This window comes from Dermochelys coriacea, chromosome 4 (assembly GCF_009764565.3).
Source record: "Dermochelys coriacea isolate rDerCor1 chromosome 4, rDerCor1.pri.v4, whole genome shotgun sequence".
In the NCBI taxonomy this organism is placed as follows: Eukaryota; Metazoa; Chordata; order Testudines; family Dermochelyidae; genus Dermochelys; species Dermochelys coriacea.
This window is the reverse complement of record NC_050071.1, coordinates 63,105,059-63,129,688: the sequence shown is the minus strand read 5'-3', so window position 1 is coordinate 63,129,688 and position 24,630 is coordinate 63,105,059. Positions and strand designations below refer to the sequence as shown.

Genomic DNA, 24,630 nt, shown 5'->3' with positions numbered 1-24,630 from the left:
TTTATTGATGCAGCCACAGAAGTGAAATGAGGACAGACACATGCATGGAATTAAGCGGCTGGCCACAACTTTTATTACACTTTAACATAGGGAAGGGGCATTTCCTGCCCATTATCTATACTCTTTAATACTAGACATTTAATTGGTTCCAGTGCAGTGGTTACAGGGCTCCTTACCATACAGCCCATAACGGGGTGGCTCTCCCTAGCTTACCCTTGGGACTCAGCTCTCTCTGAGTCCTAGTACTCTCCCCTCAGTGAGGGCAACAGAAGGTGCAGCAGGGTGGGGACTTCAGCTTGGGAAAGCTACAAGGTCTCACCCTATTCCATGATCCCTAGGCCCATTGCCAAGTCTTTTACTTCTGGGAACTGTATGTTCTCCTAACTGCACTGGAAATGTGGCCACAAGTTGCAATGAATAAACAACTCCTCCCCAGTACCTCAGCTAGGTACTAAGTGCATTCCTATTTACCCACTGTGGTTTGAAGGTGCGGCAAGGAAAGCAAAAAACAAACAAACAAAAGACCTCCTTGGTCCTCTACCAATTGTCCCATGGGAGAAAAATTCCTTCATGACCCCCAAACAGGTGATTGGCTATACCCACAGCATCTGTCAGGCTGAATTCCCATTCCTAATTCTGGTGAATTGGTTGGGACTGCTGGAACAGAGTCAAAAGAGGTTCCACATGGCTTCCATACTGGGTTAAACCCTGGGAGATGGGGAATGCTGTCTGTCACGAAGCACACACTCACCCAGCAGCGCCTCCTGCTGGTTGTCATCAGGGAATTAGCATCCAGCTTCCAGAGTGTCTCTTTCAGGCCAGTGTGTCTCACCTGTGTCCCTCCTGGACACCGGTGCCCTTGTCTGGAGTGCTGCCCCCTGGCACCCACTATCCCCACCTCACCTCAGTCTTAGGCTACTGCCAGTCACTAACTAGGCCCCGCTCACTGGAACAGACTGCAGTACAAGCCACTCATCACAGGAGAGGGGGTTTGGACGTGCTACCTCTACCTACCCATGGCTGCCCCTGCACCCCCGTACCTAACAGGCCTTCCCAGGCCTGCAGCCTGGGGCTTTCCTAGGCCCAAGCTCCCTTGAGCTTCCCCCAGCCCTGCTCCAAACTAGGTGTCCTGCTCGGCACCTTGCAGCCAGGCCCTTCTCCCTCTTCTGGCTCACAGCCTTTATAGAACCAGTTGGGCCCTGATTGGGGTGTGGCCCCCAGCTGCTGCTACTTCCCCCAGTCAGCCGGGGTTTTACTCCCTTCCCCAGCCCCAGCCCTCTTCAGGGCTTTTCCAACCCCTTCAGGGCTGGAGTGGGTGCTCACCCCGCTACACTGTCCAATCAGCACCTCTCTCCCACACCTCTCTCTGCCCAATCAGCTGGCCCAGAGACTCCTGGGGTGTGAAGCTACATACTGTCTCTTAGTGAGTGTCTCCCTACTTTGCTGCTCAGAGTGTGCCTCTTCCCTGCCAAGCACATCAAGTTCCCCACCTGTTGAGGCAGGGGAGTGGCATTTTTCACACATCCAGGTTGCTCCATTGATTATTAGGACTAGTCTAACTTTTGCATGTCTGCTCAGAGCTGGGCAAATATCTGGTGTGTTACTGATCACAACAAATATCTGGTGTGTTACTGATCACAACAAAGGAAAAAATAACGCAATCTTCTAGCTGTTTCATGATGTGTGCAAACTAAGGATGCTGAATTTGCAATCATTACTCATGAAAGCAATCAGGATTACAGGATCAGGCCCTATAGTTAAAACTAAAAGCATCTTCTCCAAAACATAGCTGTTAATGCGTAATATTTAAAAACCAGCATAAATTCATATGTTCTATTGGTTTAATCTCATATTAATATCTTGAACATATCATCTCACTTCACTCTAACAATCCTACTCAAAGTTCCTTGAAATAATGAAATTAAAAGGGCTAATTTTGTTTGCCAGGAGAGCCATATATCATGGTATAATTAAAGTTGATGCCTAATGAAATATCATAATTTATCAAGTGTCGACAAATGTATCTCTTGCCAAACCTAATCAGATTTAATGGGTAGAACAGAATAATTCTATTTAGGCAGTATTGTTTAGCAGCAACATATTGGAACATATTAGGCTAAGTTCTGTCCTCACTTCAGGCCTAATCCAAGGTTTATTGACATCACTGAGACTTTTCATAGACTTCAGTGAACTTTGTTTCAGGCCCTTATACCCTGAGTAATTCTATAGATTTCAATGGGGTGTAAATCAGGGCAGAGAAGGCATTTCTATTCAAGCGTTCAGAAAATACAGTTAACATGGATTCAAGAATGTCTTGAATATCCTTTTTTTTTTATTCCAGACCAAAAATTCCACAACAGACAAGATCAAAACACAGAAAAACAAGCCTTCAGGAGTTCTGAGGTGGGGAGATTATCCTTTTAGAACTCATATATCTCTGAGGTGGGGAGATATACAAGTTGTTCTAAAACATTTCTGGACGTTTCCAAAAAATATATTGTTACCAATTATTATGCACAAAGAAATGCAATCACTAAAATATTTGGCATATTAAGAGGTCTTTTTCCCTCTGAATGGTCATAACTCATGTGTTAGCAGTAATATACACACAGGAAGGGATGTTACCAAAATCTGGTTCCCATTTTTGCCAGGGGAAACAATATAACAATACTTTGTGATTCTATGGCATCGGGAGGTCAGGATCTCAAAATGCTTTACAGACATCAAATAATTAAGCCCCAAAATATCTTTGAAAGCACTGATATAATTACAGTCTCCATTTTACACAGAGGAAAGCTGAGTGTCACAGTGACAGAGTGTGGCAGAGTCTTTTGGACTCCCAGTCTTGTGCATTAAACACAGACCCATCCTTCCTCTTTGTAGTCTTGTAAAATATGTTATTAACTCCCTTTCTCTATCTCCTTAGTTTCCTAAAGCCTGATGCTGTTCTCTATGTGTATCATCAAAGTGGAACTCCAATTCCACAGTGGAAGGTGTTGCAGTGAGTAGTCGCAGCTGGAGAGCCAAGAGTATATATGTGGGGTCAGAAATTACTTGTGGCCACTTAAAGGGAAAAAAAAATCTGTGGGTTTGTCCAAGCACCAGTGTGGCTTAGACTTGTGTTTCTTTTGAATACAAAGCTTAAGTGACCCCCATCCCTTCATCTTCCAAGAGACCATTACCCTATATTTGAGAAAAGGAATGAGGCTGTAGTCACACTGTAGTTAGATAGTACTGGTGGTTCTGAAGTGAAGGGAGGATCTCTCTCTCGCCAACAAAATGCTTTGTTTTGTTTTTTGTTGGTAAGGACAACTGGGCCTCTAGAATTTAACAGATTAACCTTTTCCAAAATCCATGGATGTATCACCATTATTAAACTAGGCCTTCCAGATTATCATTTCCATCAGTGACTTTTATGGGATTCGCAAAAAGAAAAGGAGTACTTGTGGCACCTTAGAGACTAACAAATTTATTAGAGCATAAGCTTTCGTGAGCTACAGATGCATCCGATGAAGTGAGCTGTAGCTCACGAAAGCTTATGCTCTAATAAATTTGTTAGTCTCTAAGGTGCCACAAGTACTCCTTTTCTTTTTGCGAATACAGACTAACACGGCTGCTACTCTGAAACCTTTTATGGGATTAAAGACTAGAGTTTGGATCCCACTTCTAAGAAATCTCATTTACCACAACTGCAAAAAATTGTATAGCTTGGATTAAAAACTTTTCCATTTGAAAAAAAAAAAAATCTTTTTAAGGAAATTTCCATGTCAAACATTACATCTTCCAACTCCATTAATAATATCACTGTATGATAGTCTCCCTAGTTCTCTGCTGTAATGATGAACCTCTTTACAGATTCTCATCTTTTCTTATTGATAACAAGAAATCCACAGAAAACCAATCAACCAATAAAGGTTAGGGTTCAGCATAAAAAAAAACCTATAAAATACGAGCAATTGGCAATCTGTTTTTAGCTTTTCACACTAAACATCTCAATGAGGCAATTTCACCATCCACCCCAGTCTCTGAATCAGCATAAAGAAAAGGAGTACTTGTGGCACCTTAGAGACTAACAAATTTATTTGAGCATAAGCTTTCGTGAGCTACAGCTCAGTGTGGGTGAGAGCAAATGCTAATTTCCAAAGTCCTATCATATAGCAGGAGGTGCCAGAACTACTATATATCCCATGTTTCAGAGTGGTAGCTGTGTTAGTCTATATCAGCAGAAAGAAAGGAATGCCATCATGTGCCAGCAATGCCCCTCTGCCATGTACATTGGCCAAACCGGACAGTCTCTACGCAAAAGAATAAATGGACACAAATCATACGTCAAGAATTATAACATTCAAAAACCAGTTGGAGAACACTTCAACTTCTCTGGACACTCAGTTATAGACCTAAAAGTCACAATTATTCAACAAAAAACCTTCAAAAACAGACTCCAACGAGAAGCAGCAGAACTGGAATTAATCTGTAAACTGGACACCATTAAATTAGGCTTGAATAAAGACTGCAAGTGGATGAGTCATTACACTAACTAAAAACTATTTCCCCATGCTAATTTCCCCCTACTGTTATTCACACCTTTTTGTCAACTGTTTGAAATGGGCCATCCTGATTATCACTACAAAAGTTTTTTTTCTCCTGCTGATAATAGCCCACCTTAATCAATTGGTCTCGTTAGAGCTGGTATGGCAACCCCCATTTTTTCATGTTCTCTGTATGTATATGTGTGTGTGTGTGTGTGTGTGTGTGTGTGTGTGTGTGTGTCTTCTTACTGTATTTTCCACTATGTGCATCTGATGAAGTGGGTTTTAGCCCATGAAAGCTTATGCTCAAATAAATTTGTTAGTCTCTAAGATGCCACAAGTACTCCTGGTTTTTTCTATATATTTCCTATGTCACAAACCATTTAGCCAGGATGAGATGTGACCCTACACAGACACAGCAGGCTTTCACAGTTTGATAAAGACAACCTGCTATTGTATGCGAGAGCTGTGCTACTCTCCTAACCTTTACAGAATGCCAATATGTCAACAGCAGCACGAAGATGCAGTCAGAAACACAATGCAGAATGTGGACTTTGATGTGACCACTTAACAGGCAGCACTGTGAAAGGCAACTGCAACTCTTCTAATAATTCCAATACAAAAAACATGTATAGAAAGAGGGAACAACTCCATTACTGAATACATAAGGAATGTGAGAAACAAACAAGATAATTAAATGCCAGAGCCAAAGCCCACTGAAGTCACTGGGAGTCTTTCCACTAATTTCAATGCAGTCTGGACCACATCCTAGATGAGAGTGTATTCAGCTGCCTGTTAAAACTGGTAACAAGGTTAGGTATTGTTATGGAATCCCCCTATAGAATTTAATAGAAAATTATATCCTTTCCGTTAATTTTAAACCATCCTAAAGAATTTAATAAAATATTTTATTATCACAACAGAATTCTATAGGATGATTCAAAACACATAGAAGGGATCATATTCTCTGTTAAATTGTACAAGTATTTATAGTAATTTCTACACAACCCTATTGATTTCATACCAGTTAAATTCTATTAACTTTTTCTGTGAGTACCATAACCTCTTACGTGTGTGCCTTTTTAAAATTAAATTTCTGGATTTTTAAACATTCATGTAAATTCTGCATTCAGTTTCACCCAGGTAAATTTAGGCAAAACAAACTGGGCCAAATCTTTCCAAAGAAGATGCTGTCAAAACTTGGTAAATGAAAGAGCAGCATCAGCAGTGACAAAGCCAGGAGTCAAGTTTAATTCTTCTCGTTTCCCTGTGTGGTCTTAGTTGGTGCGTGATATCAAACTGACATGTATAAGAGCTCAATCACTATGGTAACCGCAGTTAAAAGCAAGACAAATCACTCTTCAGGTTTCAAAGAGAATATCTAGTTGGCTCTCCCTCCTAAGCTTTGCAACAAAATGTATCTTCAGAATATGTCTTTGCTTAGCTAAATGAAAAGTCACATTCATGTTTCCACTTATACTGGGCAGATTTTCACCGATCAGAGACAAAATGTTGAGCATTACTTGATAACAACAGTAACTTCTCGCTTAACGTTGTAGTTATGTTCCTGAAAAATGCGACTTTAAGCGAAGTAATGTTAAGCAAATCCAATTTCCCCATAAGAATTGATGTAAATGGGGGGGGTTAGGTTCCACGGAAATTTTTTTCCAACAGACAAAAGACATACACACACACACACACACACACACACACAGTATTAGTTTTAAACAAACAATTTAATACTGTTACACAACGATGATGATCGTGAAGCTTGGTTGAGGTGGTGAAGTCAGAGGGTGGGATATTTCCCAGGGAATGCCTTACTGCTAAACCATGAACTAGTGATCAGCTGAGCCCTCAAGGGTTAACCCATTGTTGTTAATGCAGCCTCACACTCTACAAGGCAGCACGAATGGAGGGAGGGAAGACAGCATGGCAGACAGGGACACACACTGTGTCTGAGAGAGAGATGCACATTGCCCCTTTAAGTACACTGACCCCACTCTAAGTCTTTCTAAGTAGATCAGCAACTTGAGACAGAAGCTACTGCCAGGAAGCTCCCTCCATCCTAAGCCCTGTCAGGCCCCCCACAGCTCTACGGAAATGGGGTAAGCGGGGTGCAGGAGCAAGGGGAAAGGGTACACCCTGACATTAGCTCCCCTCTTTCCCCCTGCACAGCAAGCAGGAGGTTCATGGGACCAGCTCCAAGGCAGAGGGTAGGAGCAGCAAAGGGCAGTGGGGGGAGGGACAGCTGAACTGCCAGCAATTGATAGCCTGCTGGTCGGCTGCTGCACAGGGAACTTAGGGGAACAGGGAGCTGATGGGGGGGGCTGCTGGTCCACCCTGGTTCCAAGCCCCTACCACTAGCGCTCCAATGGGCTGCTCTTCCTGCAAGCAGTGGACAAAGCAGGAGGCTGCCAAACAACGTTATAAGGGAGCATTGAGCAATTTTAAACGAGCTTGTTCTCTAATTGATCAGCAATGGAACAAGGAAGCAAGGTTAACCAGGACGACTTTAAGTGAGGAGTTACTGTATAAATTCTCTTTTCAATGGATCAGTGAGGGTGTTGCTGTCATTTTCCCATTCTGTCATCTCTTATGCCATATCAGCTTTCCCCTATAGACTTCAGTTAGATTTTTGCTTGAGTAAGGACTGTATATGAATTCAATAGGAGCTTCATTATTGGGCCTGGTGTTTCTGGCGTTCTCGGATATTTACCTGTCATTTGCAAGGACAAGACTGAAACCCAAAGTCTGTTTAGCCCTGTAGATGAAGTGTTTGCCTTATATTTTAATAGTATTACATTCAAATCCAGTAGTGGTAGTGGTTTCCATCCTAGTGTCAAATGGATGTCTGTACTTTTCACATTTAATTACTTTGTCATCCATACTTTGTACGGATTTTAGAGTAAATGCTTAAACAAATCTGTTGGTTGAAAGAATAAAAGATAATACATAGTATTCAGTTTGTTTTTCCATGAGATTTTCCATGTGGAGAGTTCTGCTTATATCAGAAGGATATCGCTCATCCAGTTCACACACACATTAACAGTTTCTATGAAATCCATAGCAAAGTTTAGGTGATCTTCAATATAAATGTTTTTGTTTGATTAAGTGATTAAATTCTGTCTGGTGGTTTACTTTGGCCAGAGTTCTGTGTTTTCTGAGGGTCCACAGCTATGGAATTTGCAGGAGAATCCATCCTTCACCACAAATAAGTGATTGAGAATCTAAACTGTCATTTATTCAAAAAAAGATTCAAGATTCTAACTCTTCTGGTTGCAAAGAAATTATAAGACCTCTCCCCACCCACCCAATCACATAAGAGACCCATCTTATTCTGCAGAGATTTGTGAACATTGTGGCCAATGCAGCTCTTCCTTGGGGAGTAGTCTCAGTCAAGGAATACAATAGTAGTTGTGGGCTGCGTTGTTTTGTGCTGTTTGAAGGATTTGGGGCATCGCTTTTGGAGCGGGATATTATTCCTGCATGGAGGTCTTTCTACAGTGGCAGCTCTCACTCAAAATTTTAGGTGAGGCAGTTTAAACCAATCTCAGGTATATATGTACTTATTATTAAAGACACTTCTGAAAATGCTCCTTAGTTCTCTGCTGTGACTATCTGGTTGTGAAATGAACTGCAGACTCTGTCCCTAAAATCCTTCTGTTGCTAAAGGGTATGTAATGAAACGTTCACTACAGTAGGCAAAAAGAAAATACATGAAAATGGAAAAATAATATGCAACATAATCTTTGTACCCCTTTTCTCTTTCTTTGGATTACTGGATGTTGTCCTGAGCCATTAGCCATCTGGACTATATACAAATTAGCACTGGGCTGATAAGCACCAGGATGAATATTTCCAGGGAAAATGTGAATACTGCTAGTGAGTCAGTAGGTGGCACTCCTGTTTCAGTACTGAATCAATGTTCCAATGTGGTAATAAAGGGAGCGCCTGCTGTTATAGTTGTAATCTTTCACACAAGGAAGATTAAAAAAAAGAAAGAGAGAGAAAGGTCTTGAGCACTTATTGCCATTAAAGGTTCCATGGCACTTTGTGCAAGAATAGGTGTTTCCTCTTGTATCCTGGCCAAATGGCGAGCTGGATTTACATTCTACCATGAAAAATTATCTCTGTAGTTTAAACTGGACATGCTAATCTTCTTCATTTCTTGGCCCAGATCCTGGGTTGTGCTGTGATTAGTTTGTGGTGTTCTGGTGGTGCAAAGCAGCCCTAAAATTGTCAGATATAGCCATTGGAGGATCCTACCAGTGTAAGGAGACATGAGTTGGTACAGGGGCTCCTATGCCATTCTCCTCTGTGGCTAGTATATGGGTGTGGCCAGGGCAAAGGCAGGTGAGGGCAGTATATGACCTTGAAGGTATTGGGTTAACAGGGGGGGGTAATGGAGAGATTTTTCAGTACGCAAAACCTCTGTGGAAAGTATGAATGGATAAAAAAATACTGTTTTCCATTATATCATACAGCTCTTTCAATTTTATGAATGACATCAACTTTCAATCAGAACATACCAGGAAACATTACCTTCATGTCTATTTCTGTACCATGGATCTGCTGAGCTACTGTTTTGATGATTCCAATGACAATATCCTGGAGTCCTTCTCTCTCTGAATAATAATGCAGAATGAGTCCTTTCCCTTTTTCTGCATCAGTGCACCTAAAGGAAGGTGCACGCATACCCGGATAAATAGTAGCAAGATGGTCATGCAGAGCATCCAAGTTCTACAGGGACAATTAAAAACACACAAACACATCAGAATAGAGTTCATGCATGTGGCAAATTGTCTATTTGAGAATACAAGTAATTTAAGTAGCAGTTTTAAAGACCTAAGCTACATATTGAATATATAAGCTATTGATTCAGTACATTTCCTGGGTAGTCTGGCCCCACCCTGTCCACAATGGCCACAACCACTTGTGGGTTTGTGTCAACCAGTTCCAGACCTCCATTGCAGGGCTTCTAGGCAGGTTGCTCTGCTGTCTTGCCATTCCAGGGACCATTACTGTGGGCCCTCACACCTGACAATGAGTCTTGCCTATGACTGGCACTGAAAATAATACCAGTAAAAGTCATTTGAGAGAGAAAGAGAGAATTCCTGGACTGTATTATGTTTGCACAATAGATGGAAACATTTTTATTTTCATGGCAAGGTTAATTTTCCAATTGGATGTGGGAATGGCTAGGATACCCCTTTCCCTCTCTTACCCACCCATCTTTATCTCTTCCCTCCCTCCAAGAACTCTGCTGCTTGTAGTCTATCTTTTAAAGAGCAGCTGTATCCAAATAGCCTACAGCTGGTAAGCCAAGTGTTTCTATATAGATTTAGGAGTCTAACTTTAGGCACTTGCATGTAAAAAAAACTACAACCACAGTCTTTCTTACTGTTTTAAATGAATCAGTAAGCTAGTAATGCTGTTTCAAGCATTAACAAAAGTTTATAAGCTCTGCCAGGACCTGACAAGAGTTTTCAAAGTTTCCAATTTTATAGCTAACATCTTTAAAATTAACATACCACATTTCCTAAAAATGCTCAGTCACATGATCTCATTGAGACCAAGTGAATGAACCCAAAATGGAGTTTCTAGATCAGGTCATAGCTGAAACAATGCATTTTTAAAAAGTGAGATTTTTAAAAAGACAAAACAATTTCACCTTTTCAAACTCTCCATATGTCCCAGAAATTTTGTCTGATTAATCTCAAACTTTGGCAAAAGTAAATTCTTCTCTGGATAGGAAACATGCTTGATAAATTGGAAAGCAGATTTTATAAGGAGGTTTGAGGGGAAAGTGGGATCAGAATCAGACTTAGAATACTATGCTAGCTACAACCTTAACTATGGAGTCATTAGCATGACTCTATTTTACTCTTTATGGTGTAATGGCTTAGATAGAAAGGACAATCAGACTGGCTGAATAGCGTCACAACCCAGGTAATCATCTACCAATACATTTGTCAAGATTATGCACCCTCTTCACTTACCGGGTCCTTAGCATTGTTCCCCCCTTGAACCCTTTCTAGTACTGGGGATTGTTTTGTGATTTTTGTCAGGTCAGGAAGAGGTACAATGAAGATGTTTGAAACGTGCAGGTTAGATCATCTCCCTTTTCTTAACATCTGTAGATCTTCAAAGTTGTGAAGGTGGCGTGAACAGCTGCTACTTTTCTTGGGAGGCCTCCAAAGGAAATGAGTCTCTTATAAATGAATTCCTTGGGATGCATGCATCCTGGAACATCCTCCTTCACTTTTTTAGTTTGTTATACATTTGTATTTTTATTCCATTGATATATCACTACATCAAATTAAAACTTAAGAGGCAAAAAATCTGTGAGCTCAACTCAGCCCAGCCCAGCCTTTAGTGCAAATGTAAGGGGACTGTTGCCCTCCTACTAACATTCAGTGGGGGTGTTTTGGTTGGCTAGCTCCCAGTACCTAAAGGGAAGAGTGAATGGGAAATCAGGACCCTGAGACTGACCCCAGGAACAATGGGGAGAGGCCAATGCTCCAGGTCAGCCTGAATGACAGGGCGGGCAGGCTAATCAGGGAGTCAGGAGGCCAGGGAGGTCCCATCCTCCGTGTGAGCTGGAATTGCCTGGGTCAGACAGAGTGGGGCTGAGCTAAGGAGAAAGCAGGGGCGTGAGCTGAGCTGAGCTGGGGGGCAGAGCTGTGCCAGATCCAGAAGGACCAGAAAAGCAGCCCAGAGAGAGCAGACCCTGTCCTGGGAGCAGAGCTGCAGCCCCAAAGCCAGAAGCACAGCCCGGAGAGAGCAGACTTGCCCTGGGAGCAGAGCTGCAGCAACCAGAGCCAGAGGGACCAGAGAAGCAGCCCAGTAAGCAGGTCAGTGCTGGGAGCAGAGTCACAGAAGCAGCCTGCAGAGCAGACCTGTCCTGGGAGCAGAGCTGTAGCACCCAGAGCCAGAGGGGCCCAAAGAAGCAGCCCAGGGAGCTGGAGGCAGAGCAGCAGCAGCACAGACACAGAGTGGTGGAGCTGGAGCTGGAGCAGTCTGGAGCTGGGTGCGGTGAGCAGCTGGGGAAGACCAAGGGGGACCGTGGCAGCGGGCCCAGCACAGGGAGACGCCTCAGCCAAGGGGCTCTGCATGCCAGGCTTGGATCATAACCCCGACAGGGCGGGGGTGACACTGGGAAGAAGGGTCCTATCACTTAGAGCCTGAGAGCATGTGGCCACCACCAGAGCAAGTGTCCAATCCACAGCATCCCTGCAGCACAGCCAGGGCCCGAGAAGAAGGCCTGGGACTTACAAGGAACAGACTGTGAACTGCCCGGACATTCCAGAGATGCTGCTTGTGATGCTCCCTGCCACAGAGCGGGTTGATGTGTTTCCTTTAACCTTTCCCATTTGTTCTTATTCTTTTTAAAATTAATTGTTGATTAAATAACTTGCATTTGCTTTAACTTGTATGTAATGGTCAGAGAAGTACAGAGAGAGTACCCAGGAGCGGGGACACCCTAGCCCCTGTCCTAGGTGATCACAACAGGGTTGGAGGTCGAGCCACCCAGGAATCCTGGGCTCAGCCTTATCGGGGTTACAAGTACTCTGCCAGACAGGAGAGTGGAAGGAGAGCCCTCTAGGGAAGAGAGGCCACTGGGTAAAGGAAGTGGGAGCGAGGACTCGGATCCTTTTGCTCGCCCACTTCACCGGGGTAGTGCAGAAGCCAGGAAAGTTCCCCACAATAGCAGGACTAGTCCCCCGCTTACACAAATACAAGGGAGAAGAAGATACATGAAGCCAACCCCTTGCAGTTCTTTGCAGAGACCAGGAACATTCCTCTTGGGAAGTGAAGACTAGGTCTGTAGTGGCTTGAAAGAGTGTGGGTGAGAGCAGAGCTAGAGAGCTAGCCGGGTGCACAGAGGGGAAGTACACTGTGGACTGCCTGAAAGGGTGCTGAGCTGCTGTTCCAGTATGTGCTTCCCAGGAGCAGCTTAGATATGTAGACCTTTCGGAAGATGTCTTTTAAGAAGAAACTCAGAAAAGAAGAGTCATCTTCCTATACACAGAGTCATCCACACTTGAACAGTCTCAAAACGAGTTTGAGTCCAATATTATGGAAAAGGGCATAAGATGTATACCAAATACTGCTTTTCTATAAAATATTAGCACCAAATTCCAACACCCTTATTCACAATTCACTCAGCCACTAGTCCTGTTGAAATCAATGTAATTCCTTTTCCTGATGCTCTTGCACAACGTGAGTAAGAGCATCAGAATCTGGCCCTTAGAGATCTTTAGCAGATAGTCTTGCATTTTTAATTTAAATTTTGCAGTTCTTCTTGTGAATATTTCACATATATTTTGTAAAGTTATGTTACATTTGGTCAGCCTTGCACATATCAATATACTGTTTGCATGGAGATCAATTCCTATGGGCTAGGCAGTGGGTATTCTGTGACTGTCGCTTATTATGCTAAACAATAATTTCACTATTATCTTGTCATCCTCTCCTGCAACAACATAGTCTTGTTTGCTGTATGTATGTGGTGTCTCTCAGCATATGTTAAGATTGTAAATTCTTGGGAGATGGGACGTGTGTGTGTGTGTGTGTGTGTGTGTGTGTGTGTGTGTGTACAGTGCTTGGCACAATAGGTCCTTGATCCACACTGGGGTCTCTAAAAGCTACCAAAACACTTACAGTAATAAGGCAATTTCTGGCTACCAGGCTGCTGTAATTTATGTCAGGGCTGTGGGGGGGGGGGCGGGGGCTACAGCCTTCAGATCAGAGAACTGAAATCAGATCTCTGATGATGCCTTTCTTCTCTGACAAATGGATCTCAGTGCAGGAGAGAATCTGGACCAATAATCATAAACCAAATTGGAAACTAATAGAAACTATTTGAGTGCAATTGGTTTCCAAACTCACAGTAATGCTGCTCAAGTATTTATGTGCTATATTATGTATGAGGATACTTTTTAGTGAAGAGATATAAAATATAGATTTACTGTACTGCACTGCTTTTACAATTAATTCAATAGACAACTAAATGATTCCCTGAAGGATCTGGTATCAACCTCTACTTATGAGTCTGATTGATTTTCTTTAGGTAGTTTTTAACATAAAAGCACATTTGGGAGTTCTTAGGTTGCATCTCTCTTTATGCTGCCTCTCTGTGCCATATTCTCTTTTTAATTTAATATGACTAGCAATTTTTTCAGTACCATGTTGTACAGTGAGGGAAAAGTACTTTAATTTAAGTCTAAGTATTGCCCTTTAGTAGTTTCTTTTAATGTGCCTCTCCTTATATGTCTAGATTACCTGTGGCTTTCCTATAAACAATCTCCTTTAAGACTGATTCCAAGGAACATGAAATATAATAGTCAAGATTATTTGCACAGGGTTTACAAAACAAAAAATGTGATTGTTTGTTATATTGTGGGCTCAATATAGATTGTAATTTAGATTTAAGTCTTGGGACTATCTTTTATTATGTGTTTATTCAGAACTCAGCACAATGGACCCCCCATCTGTATTGTGGCTTATGAGCACTTTTGTTACAAAAATAATAATCAGCATCATCTACCAGCATGACTTCTAAGAGCAGTAACAATAAATCATGGCTAAACGGAACTGAGCTTCATAATTGCAGCTACAAAAAACAACCTCACATTGTCAGCGCAAATACTTAATATATTCTTCCTGTTTATGTTTACAAAAGTGCAAATGGCCAATGTCATCTATTCAAACTGAAATTCCAACAAATGGCAGTCTCAAATGTTAAAGTTACAAGAATACAGATGTAATGTTACTACAGAGGTTTTTCTGCGTTACAATCTTACCTTCAGTTTTCTCATCTGGTGAAGAATGGAAAGGGGAAGGAGAACTTGTCCATTAGTCTGTTCCCAAGGTGAGGAAGGAACAAGTCAGCTACGGATTTTAATTTGGTCTGTTTCTACCCTGTCAAATCTTGCTCACCCAGGGAATGCAGACTGGCAGTATATGATGATCTGCTGAAGGCTGCATATTCCTATAGGCTTGTGCTGAGTGCAGCTTGTGTACTCTAGTAGAGTATGAAATTATGGATGGAAGTTGTTCTGCAAGTTAGAATAATGAACTGTTTGAAAAAGAGGTTTTGACAGCATCTCTCCTTGGTGTAAATTGTACGTGGAGCCCTATGCTGAGAATGTACAGCGATCCAGTCAGGCTCCCAGGTGGTCAGGTTAAAGAGGTATTGCAAGTAATGGTTGGTATGCCAGGGTATGGGGAGGTCCTGGCCTGTATCTAGGTCTCAGTGAAGGTATCCAGATGTATGCACAAGCAACTGAATAACTGTATTCAGAGAGCCCTTAAACAAACTATGCATTACACTCTTTTCTTTATTATGGATGAGATTTCCAAAGGCACAGATGGCAGTTAGGTGCCCAACTGCCATTGAAAGTCAACTGTAATAATCATTTATGCATTTGAAAATCTTCCTGATGTCTGAATCAGTCCATGTGCTTTAAACTTATTAGAGCATATGTTCCTCACTGAGAGCTCTGCACATTCTGAATTTGAAATTCTAAATCCAAACTGTTTTCATATGTGAACAATTTCCTTGGAACCAAAAAAATCACTATTTTACCCCATACTTAGATCAGCTCCTATAGGACTGACTAGATTTCCTCCACACTAATGATGCAAAATGGATTTTCATTTTTCACCAGAAACAGTAACATAAATTCACACTGTCCTTAAAGGTTGGGACAGCACAAAAGTAGTACAAAATAACCTTTGCTCTACCCCATTCCTCAACACGTGGACAAGGACTAACTCCCTTGATTTGCAGATGAGCTATGAGATGGAAGTAATGGCTTGTTCTTCTCAAAGGAGCCGAATATTGCACATATTGAAATAATCAGTATCTACCGTATTTAGTCAGACAGGCCTCTGGAGGAGAAAGAGCTAAACAGAACAAATTTTCTGCTAGTGTCAGTTGGTAAGCCGCACCCATTGACACCAGAAGTAAATTTGGTCCAAAAAGTCATTACATATCTATGGGGAAAGGAACAGTGAATCACATCACATAAAGAAAAACTATGTTAAAAGACTGTTACTTAGGTTGCAAAGTCAAGCTGTTGAAAATTAGGAAATACCAGATTTATTGTTGCCTGTGCAACCTTAGTTCTGCTCCCTGCTATCTCCGTTCTGTGTACTGCAGAGCTAAGGGGTCCAGTGCAAAATATAGTATGTGACCATGTAATTAAAGACTGTATCAAAAGGCATATGCAATTGGGAGTGTACTGCCTAAATTGTCCTGAGGAATGAAACTCTACATCAGGGAAAGAGAAAGGAAGCAATTTACTAAGGTCACCCACCAGGCCAGTGATAGAGATCCGAACAGAACCCAAGCTTCCTGATTCCCAGCCAGTGCCCTACCCACAAGACCCTATTCTGCCTGTCCAGTGCTACCTACTTTAAGTTGCTTGGCACAAAATTCTTACCTGTAAAAATTCTCTGACATTTGAGCCCAAGACACGTAGGATTGTGTCATAACCAGATTCTTGACAGAACACAAAAAACATCTTCCCAAACATTTGAAGGATTTCCCCAGCATTAAGATCTATTTAAAATACAGAAAACTTGATTCATTTAAGGCACTGCATTGTTTGTACTTTGCTAGCAATTTTAGACTTCATTTTATGATACTATAATTATAATGTAAAATGAGTTGTTTTGCATATTGTATTTTCTATCGTCAGTCCAGAAAACACGCTCCAAAAGCAGTAGGCCAGATCAACCCCACCACAGAAAAAAAAATTAGGTCATTTTTCCATCAGGGGGATAGATTCTCCTCCCCTTTTTCTCCTTCCCACTAACTATTCCTCTACTCAGTAATAACCAGTGGTTTCACCTCTAACCCCACAGAACCCCAAAGACCAATGCGTGCCAGATCTATCTATGCAAGAACAGTGCATTCTTCCCCAGAATCCATGGTCTTATGGGTTCAGTGGCTGGTTGCTGATTCACTCTCACTGCAAAGACAGTGTGCAAATAAGATAGTAGGGATAGGGATAATACTACCTTTCTAATTTCAGCTCAGAGCAGCAGTAGCTGAAAGTTAATGCTATCCAGATTGATGACCTATGTGGAATGAGGTGTGCCCTTCACAAAAACATTGCTACATTGGTCACCCTTGTTAGTAATCTCAGCAGAGAAACCAATAATTAAATGGGCATGGAAACTGAACTATACTATCTAGAGGTCGTCAGGTGGTTGAGGTACTACTGTACATTGGAGGGGGGACATGGTGGCACACTGTAGTGCCCTGCCATTGCATGTAATATTATATATGTCTTGTGCATAAAAGGTTTGCACTTTCATGAACTAGCAATCTGACATATATCACAAGCATTAAATTCATTCTAAAAAAATAAAAGGAAGAAGGTGATTTTAAATAAACATGGAAGAGCAATAACCCTTTTTTCTGAGCCAGTCTTTTTTTTCTAATCATAACCACACTTTCACTTCATCTGTATTAAATCCCCCTGTTGCACATATTTGTGTCTTTATTAATCTTATATATATAATTTACTAGCAAACTAATGCATTAAAGTTACAGAGAAAGTAGTGACCTTACTATATGAGGCCTGACCCATTAAAAGCAAGTATAATTTCTAAAAGATAGCCATATTACTCACTAAGGACTTTGCTTGCTGCTGCAACCAGATCATATGTTTTGGAATCATCATAAATTATTCTGACTAGGAATTGTCCTTCTTCATCCAATTGTGCCTCTTTCCTAAAAGAAAACAGAACAAAAATACAGTCATCAAGAATTATATATTCAGGGCGTAAATCTTAAATCAATTACTTATAATCTGGAATATGTCTTTTAAATGAAATAAGTTTGTTGGCTCCACCTTTGAGAAGTTAGTTAATGTTCAACATTTAAATTACACCAAGAAGAGATCTGTTCCATATTTCACTGTAATTAAGGCTTAGTACAAAACTTCTACTCCCACTCTTATCCTGAAAACCCATAAATCATTGCGAGAAAAAAAATCTCCTTTAACAATAAACAATCCTACAGAAGGAGTTATTCAGATAAGAAAGGCAGAGTCTAACATTTTAGAATGTGTTATTCTTCATATCCAATAGACTGGAAAACTGCAAGAAATAAGATAAAGAGAATATACTTAGATATAGATATAGGTTGTTCTGAAGATTTTTTTTAATAGACACATTATTTCATAGTTCCCAGTTATGATTACAGTTTATTTACAGGAGGTAGAGGAGATTATTTTTTAAATGGACATCCGTCTAAATTTTCAAAGATAAGCATTTAAAATCCATATTTGGATACTTAATGAGGTAACCTGATTTTCAAAAGTGCTGAGCGCTCGCCAGATTGTATTGATTAAAAAAAAAGATGTCTAAGGCTTTTGCATCACATCTCTTCAGGGCATGGACCAGCTCTATGTTTGCATAGTGCCTAGCACAACTGGCTTCTAGGCATTACCACAATACGAATAATAAAGAAATAACAACAACAAATCTGTGCTGCTGTTTCATTCTGAGAGTGCTCCTGGGACAATACCACAAAAACTGAGGTAACATTTATTGTATTTATTTATTGCTATTTGTAAGGGAAAAACATTTATCTGAAAACTTTAGCCAACCGAAACAAAGCAAACCAGCAATTAAAGCCAGCATGTCTGCATATCCCTAACAACCTTCAATAAATAAGACACACAACCTCCAGCAACGCACTCTTAACTAATAAATAAATCAAGACATCCTTCTATTATACAAAAATCTCAGCCCCAATGAAGCCCTTGCCTCTCTAACACTGTATCCACACTAGAAAAAAAGATGTGTTCTTGCCACATGTTAGCTAACACATGGTAAAATCTATTGAAGACAAGGCAGCATATTCTTTTCATATGTGCAGGTCAAGCTAAACTCTGGAGGGAATTTAATGTTTACTTCAACCTGTTAACTGGTGTGAGAACTACAAACTGCCTTGTCCTCACTGGGGTTTTACCAAGTGTGTTACTTAAAGCTTGGTAAAAACACACCTTTTTTTTTCTAGTGAAGACAACGCCTTAGGCAATTGCCAACCTTTCAAGCAGGGCTATTGTTGATGCACATGCCAGATGCACATTTCACACTGCTGCCAGGTTAAAAAAGGTGAAAATAAAATGAAAAGGAAAGTAGGAGAGAAAACAATAGACCCTCACTTTATTCCACAAATATAACATCAATTATTTCTTTCAGTTTGAGCACTGAGTCAGCAGCTTGCCTGATAAGCAGTCAGCTGTCTAACTTGACTGCTTCTTTTCTCTGGGCTGAAAGATAATAGGATTTTTCACTGCAATAAATGTTGTTCTCCCTGTGGGGTCCATTGTGCCTTTAAGGCACAACCCTGTCTGCAGGGCAGTAGAGCTATGGTGGGCTCCCACACTTCTCAGTATTCTGAGCTCCCCAGTATGCCTGGCTGCACTATCCTCACGTTGGTGCAGAGGGATGAAATGGTCATGGTCCCACCACCTTTGGGCAACAAGCACCTTCATGAGAACAAAGAAGGAGCGGTCCTTGTGCTCCCTAAGTGCAGGAACAATTACAGTCTCTGGCTCTGACATGAGGTGTGGAGAGATGGGAAGGACTTCTTGCACATTCCCCCCTATGCACCTGTGAAAAGGGCCTGACATAATTTGGCCCCATATTAGCTCATCATTACTGGGCACCGCTTTCTTATGAGGTAGACATGTAATTGGGCATGTACTGTCCTCAGCTATTGAAGTTCTAGTGTGTTTCATCAGATGGCTTTGGTTTGTATTTCTCATGTTTTGCATGTCCCCCCCTTCTATTTGGAATACAGTTATTTTTACAGTGATTAATTCTCCTTGTGTGGGCTTGCCTGTGGTGATTATTAAGAGAGAGACAGTGTCGCTTGTAGGAATGGTGATAAAAGAAGGGATATTTATAAGTCTTTGTGTGCTTTAATTTGTACACCAGATTATATTTCAATTCAGGAAACTAATATGATCTCTCAAGGCATCAAAATAATATCTTGAAGTGTGGAGGGTCACACATACTTTATTAAAAAGAAAAAATATTCTTTTATCTATACACATCTAAGTGTTATATAACACTTCAGAAAAACAAAGGAAAGCAAAAGGGGCTGGTAAGTGTAGAGAAGAACTAGTGAATTACACTTTTTCAAGTGATGAAAAAAAAATCCAGGGAAAGAATTGTTCAGGAAAAATCACAGAATTAGAAGAAGGCATAAGGAAGTAAATGCTGAGGTAGATCCTAATAGTGACTCAGCACAGGTCATGTGAGTCCCATGGATTAAGGTAAGGAGAGAGACATTTATCATCTCAGGTTTGGAGCCATCACAAACAAAAAGAAACCACTAGTAAGAATGAATTACTAATATTCCTAATAAGAATGAAAGGTTTTTGTTATAGTGGGGTAATAGCACCACCATAGATAAGGCTGAGACAACTTTCTGTTTATCAGCTCATTATTTTATGTGCTCTTAGTTTCCATTAGCCATTAGGTGAAAAGAAGTATGAAGCATGGTTTAGATCTACTGTATAAAATCTTCAAATTCCCTTCCAAGCAATAGAATAATGCATCTCTCTAACAAACATCATAAAGTGATGGTCCTCTGATCAAAACAAAATATGTTTGATTGCATCTTAGACTCTAAGTTCCTTGAATTGGCATTCATCTATTTAAAAATGAAATTATGTAAAATGCTAATTCTTTACATGAGAAATAGGAATTAAACAAGCAATCACAAATTACAGTTGCATTAGACAGCCATAAGAGAATGGAAATATTTCTATTAAAGGGGAAAAAACTCAGAAGAATGTATTCTTGTTCAGAAACCACACTATAATATTTTTAAAATATTCATCTATTAAGAAACAAGCAGCTGCAACTCCTATGAAACCTTCGGGCCAAATTCTTAGACAACATATATTGTGCTTAAATGTGTGGAGCCTGATTCTGATCTCAAATTGTGTATTTCTATTGACTTCAAAGAAGTTACTCTGAATTTACACTCTGTTTAGTCATCAAGAATCTCTGGCAATCTGAAGTTAGTATTCACTGGAAGTCTTTGAGCCATCTTCCTCTTTTTCATCCTCGCCTTCCTCTACTCTTCTTCGACCTTATTTTCCTATCCCAGGGCAACAGCTACAGTATACAATGCTTTACATTTCCAAGGATATGTACAAACTTTAATTAATGTTTGATTTGTCACAACTGCTATGTGCGATAAATAGATATTATTATAGATATCCATTTTGTGGACGACACAACAAGTTGAGTGGTTTGCTCAGAGCAATGCAATAAGTCAGTGGAAGACCTGAGGTTAAAGCCATCCTATATGGTATTCTATATGGAAGGGATACCATAGGATGGCTCAGTTAAACTTCTGAAAGGCTATCATTTTCTATTGAGCTCTACAGGACTTTCCCGTAAAGGCTGAAAAAGAGCTTTACATAAACAGGGAATACTGACTGCCAAATGCAAAAAACAAAACAAAGTGATAAAAAGAAAAATATATTTTCTCTGTCATCTGTCGGTTGTACTAGCCTAAGGGGTTATTTGAACAAATAGGAGGCTTTTTTAAAAAGCAGACAGAATATCACATTTAAATTGGCAGTGTCCATTTAACATCTTCCTCTTGCACTGCAAAATAATGCCAGCTGCCCAGTCCCCTCATTCATTCCCTAGGTAAGGCCAGATCAGCCAGTCCACAGGATAGCAAGTCTCAGTGACTCCTGATCCAAGCTGAGAAGCAGAAAATCTCCAACACACTCTGAAGCTTTCCCTCAGGCCCTCTAGTCCTTTGTGTGTCAAAGCATAAAGTAGAACACACATGCATCTGGAAACGAAACAGACATCCTTAAAAATATTACACTCTCACACAAGCTGCTAAAAACTGAATTCTTCCATGCATTGCAAATGTCACTGTAATCTGGGAGAACATTGTACTGTGGAAAAGTGGTAAAAGCCATCTATAAACAATTTTAGTATCTGTGTCTGATAAGGATTGATAACACCACACTCCACATATTTTAGGATATTGTATATTTCCTTGCTTCATAAATATATTCCCAAAGCTTTCCCCACAAAAGTCTCTAGTAATTAGGTTAAATGAGGCACTCTGGGATGTTAAATGGCTGCCCTGTAGTTACTACGTATTTGAAATTCCTGGCTTCGAAAGTTGGACTCAGATATTTACAGACACACAGTTGCTGATGTATTCAAGCCAACGGAGAGGTAGAAGGAGCCTGTGACAGAAATGGCAATTCCCTGCAGGCTTTGGGAGATCTCACTGAATTAAATTAAATAGCTTTGGAGTCCACTGTATTATAAATATAAAGTTTATGTTTTATTATGGGATAATCTGTAACTTCTCTAGGGAGATGATGTGGACAGTGTAAATCCTGGGAAATAATATGAGCTTCAAAGGACTATTTCAAACGATGTGCCAGACAAGAAGGAACTTCCAGGACAAACAAAGTGAAGTGGGTTTCCTAGAATACAAAATGCAGACGCTAGCTTGCTTAGGCAGTCTGATTTGCCGGGAAACTACCAGTGTCGGTAGAGAACTGTGCAGCCTGGAAAAGCCCCATTCAGGAAGAAGAGCGACACAGGTCTCCACCCAAGCGAGTTGATGGCTGAGGAGACAGGAGCCTAGAGTGTGTGCCCTTACTGGACCATGAAGGGAGGAATATATAGGTCCAGTCACTGTCACATTCCTGCGTACTTCTGAGCACAGGGACTTCTCCCTGCGGATAGGTGTTGCAAAGGGGTGAAGAGAAATTAGACAAGGTGATGGCACCACCACTATTCAATATTGGCCAGAAGAGTTTTCTGGGCTCAAAGTTATTCAATCCTGCATGGTCTTTCAAAATAGAATTCAAACCTTCAGCCAGGGCCAATCAGGAGGGAGCCAGGAGGGCCATTTGGCCTGGGCCTCAAGCTCAAAGGGGGCCTCAAATTTAGACACTTGTTAATTTTTTGGCATTTGATAAGTTTTGCAACTTGTTTTTATGCACATCCCTATCAGACCAAAATGTGACACACTCTCTCAGCTTAGAGCTGCACATTTAAGCAAATAAGAGATGTGATTTGGTAAAAGACAATTTTTTTGTTAACGGATATAGATTTTGTCATATCAAAGAGTTAAAAATGTTCATAAATATTATTAAAAATATATCGGTTCTGATGGCACAAGATTAGACCGTGATGAACTTGTCCTTTCAGATCAGCTGTTTATATAAACAAACCACTATTAGTGGCTGACGCTGGATCAAGTGCGTGTTGAAAGGCAGAGAATAGTTACATTTTAGTGTCTTTATAGTTTTACATCTAATTGACTAAGGAATCAGAAAATCTCCACGCCAGATTTTAGCATTGAGAGGGAAGAAGATGAAGTAAGAAAGGATACAGCCATGGGTAGGAGAATGTATAGAAGGAGCGAGGGCGGTGTGGATACTAGTCTAATAAGTTATACTGGCTGTAGAATGACTGTGCCTAATAGGGTACAAAATGTGAGCGAGGCCAAACAGCAAAAATTAAGATGTTTGTACACCAATGCGAGGAGTCTAGGTAACAAAATGGAGGAACTAGAGCTACTGGTGCAGGAAGTGAAACCAGATATTATAGGGATAACAGAAACATGGTGGAATAGTAGTCATGACTGGACTACAGGTATTGAAGGGTATGTGCTGTTTAGGAAAGACAGAAACAAAGGTAAAGGGGGTGGAGTAGCATTGTATATCAACGATGAGTTAGAATGTAAAGAAATAAGAAGCGATGCAATGGATAAGACAGAGTCTGTCTGGGCAAAAATTACATTGGGGAAGAAAACTAGTAAAGCCTCTCCTACGATAGTGCTTGGGGTGTGCTATAGACCTCCGGGATCTAATTTGGATATGGATAGAGCCCTTTTTAATGTCTTTAATAAAGTAAATACTAATGGAAACTGCGTGATCATGGGAGACTTTAACTTCCCAGATATAGACTGGAGGACCAGTGCTAGTAATAATAATAGGGCTCAGATTTTCCTAGATGCGATAGCTGATGGATTCCTTCATCAAGTAGTTGCTGAACCGACTAGAGGGGATGCCATTTTAGATTTAATTTTGGTGAGTAGCGAGGACCTCATAGAAGAAATGGTTGTAGGGGACAATCTTGGCTCAAGTGATCATGAGCTAATTCAGTTCAAACTAAATGGAAGGATTAACAAAAATAAATCTGCAACTAGGGTTTTTGATTTCAAAAGGGCTGACTTTCAAAAATTAAGGCAATTAGTTAGGGAAGTGGATTGGACTGAAGAACTTATGGATCTAAAGGTAGTTGAGGCCTGGGATTACTTTAAATCAAAACTGCAGAAGCTATCAGAAGCCTGTATCCCAAGAAAGGGGAAAAAATTCATAGGAAGGAGTTGTAGACCAAGCTGGATGAGCAAGCATCTTAGAGAGGTGATTATGAAGAAGCAGAAAGCATACAGGGAGTGGAAGATGGGAGGGATCAGCAAGGAAAGCTACCTAATTGAGGTCAGAAGATGTAGGCATAAAGTCAGAGAGGCTAAAAGTCGAGTAGAGTTGGACCTTGCAAAGGGAATTAAAACCAATAGTAAAAGGTTCTATAGCCATATAAATAAGAAGAAAACTAAGAAGGAAGAAGTGGGGCCGCTTAACACTGAGGATGGAGCGGAGGTTAAAGATAATCTAGGCATGGCCCAATATCTAAACAAATACTTTGCCTCAGTCTTTAATAAGGCTAAAGAGGATCTTGGGGATAATGGTAGCATGACAAATGGGAAGGAGGATATAGAGGTAGATATTACCATATCAGAGGTAGAAGCGAAACTGAAACAGCTTAATGGGACTAAATCGGGGGGCCCAGATAATCTTCATCCAAGAATATTAAAGGAATTGGCACCTGAAATTGCAAGCCCATTAGCAAGAATTTTTAATGAATCTGTAAACTCAGGAATAGTACCGAATGATTGGAGAATTGCTAATATAGTTCCTATTTTTAAGAAAGGAAAAAAAAGTGATCCGGGTAACTATAGGCCAGTTAGTTTGACATCTGTAGTATGCAAGGTCCTGGAAAA

At 40.7% G+C, this 24,630-nt stretch overlaps 1 protein-coding gene across 3 annotated transcripts in view; it reads right to left on the bottom strand.

Annotated features, from left to right (window-relative positions):
* GUCY1B1 (guanylate cyclase 1 soluble subunit beta 1) overlaps positions 1–24,630 on the bottom strand; it is a 70,947-nt gene that overhangs the window by 20,121 nt on the left and 26,196 nt on the right. For all 3 annotated transcript variants that reach the window (XM_038400888.2, XM_038400892.2, XM_043513294.1), the window contains 3 exons: positions 17,180–17,280; positions 15,983–16,101; positions 9,075–9,272 (listed from right to left, as the gene is read on the bottom strand). In XM_038400888.2, coding sequence (XP_038256816.1) covers positions 9,075–9,272; positions 15,983–16,101; positions 17,180–17,280 — 418 coding nt within the window. The remainder of the gene's footprint in view (positions 1–9,074; positions 9,273–15,982; positions 16,102–17,179; positions 17,281–24,630) is intronic.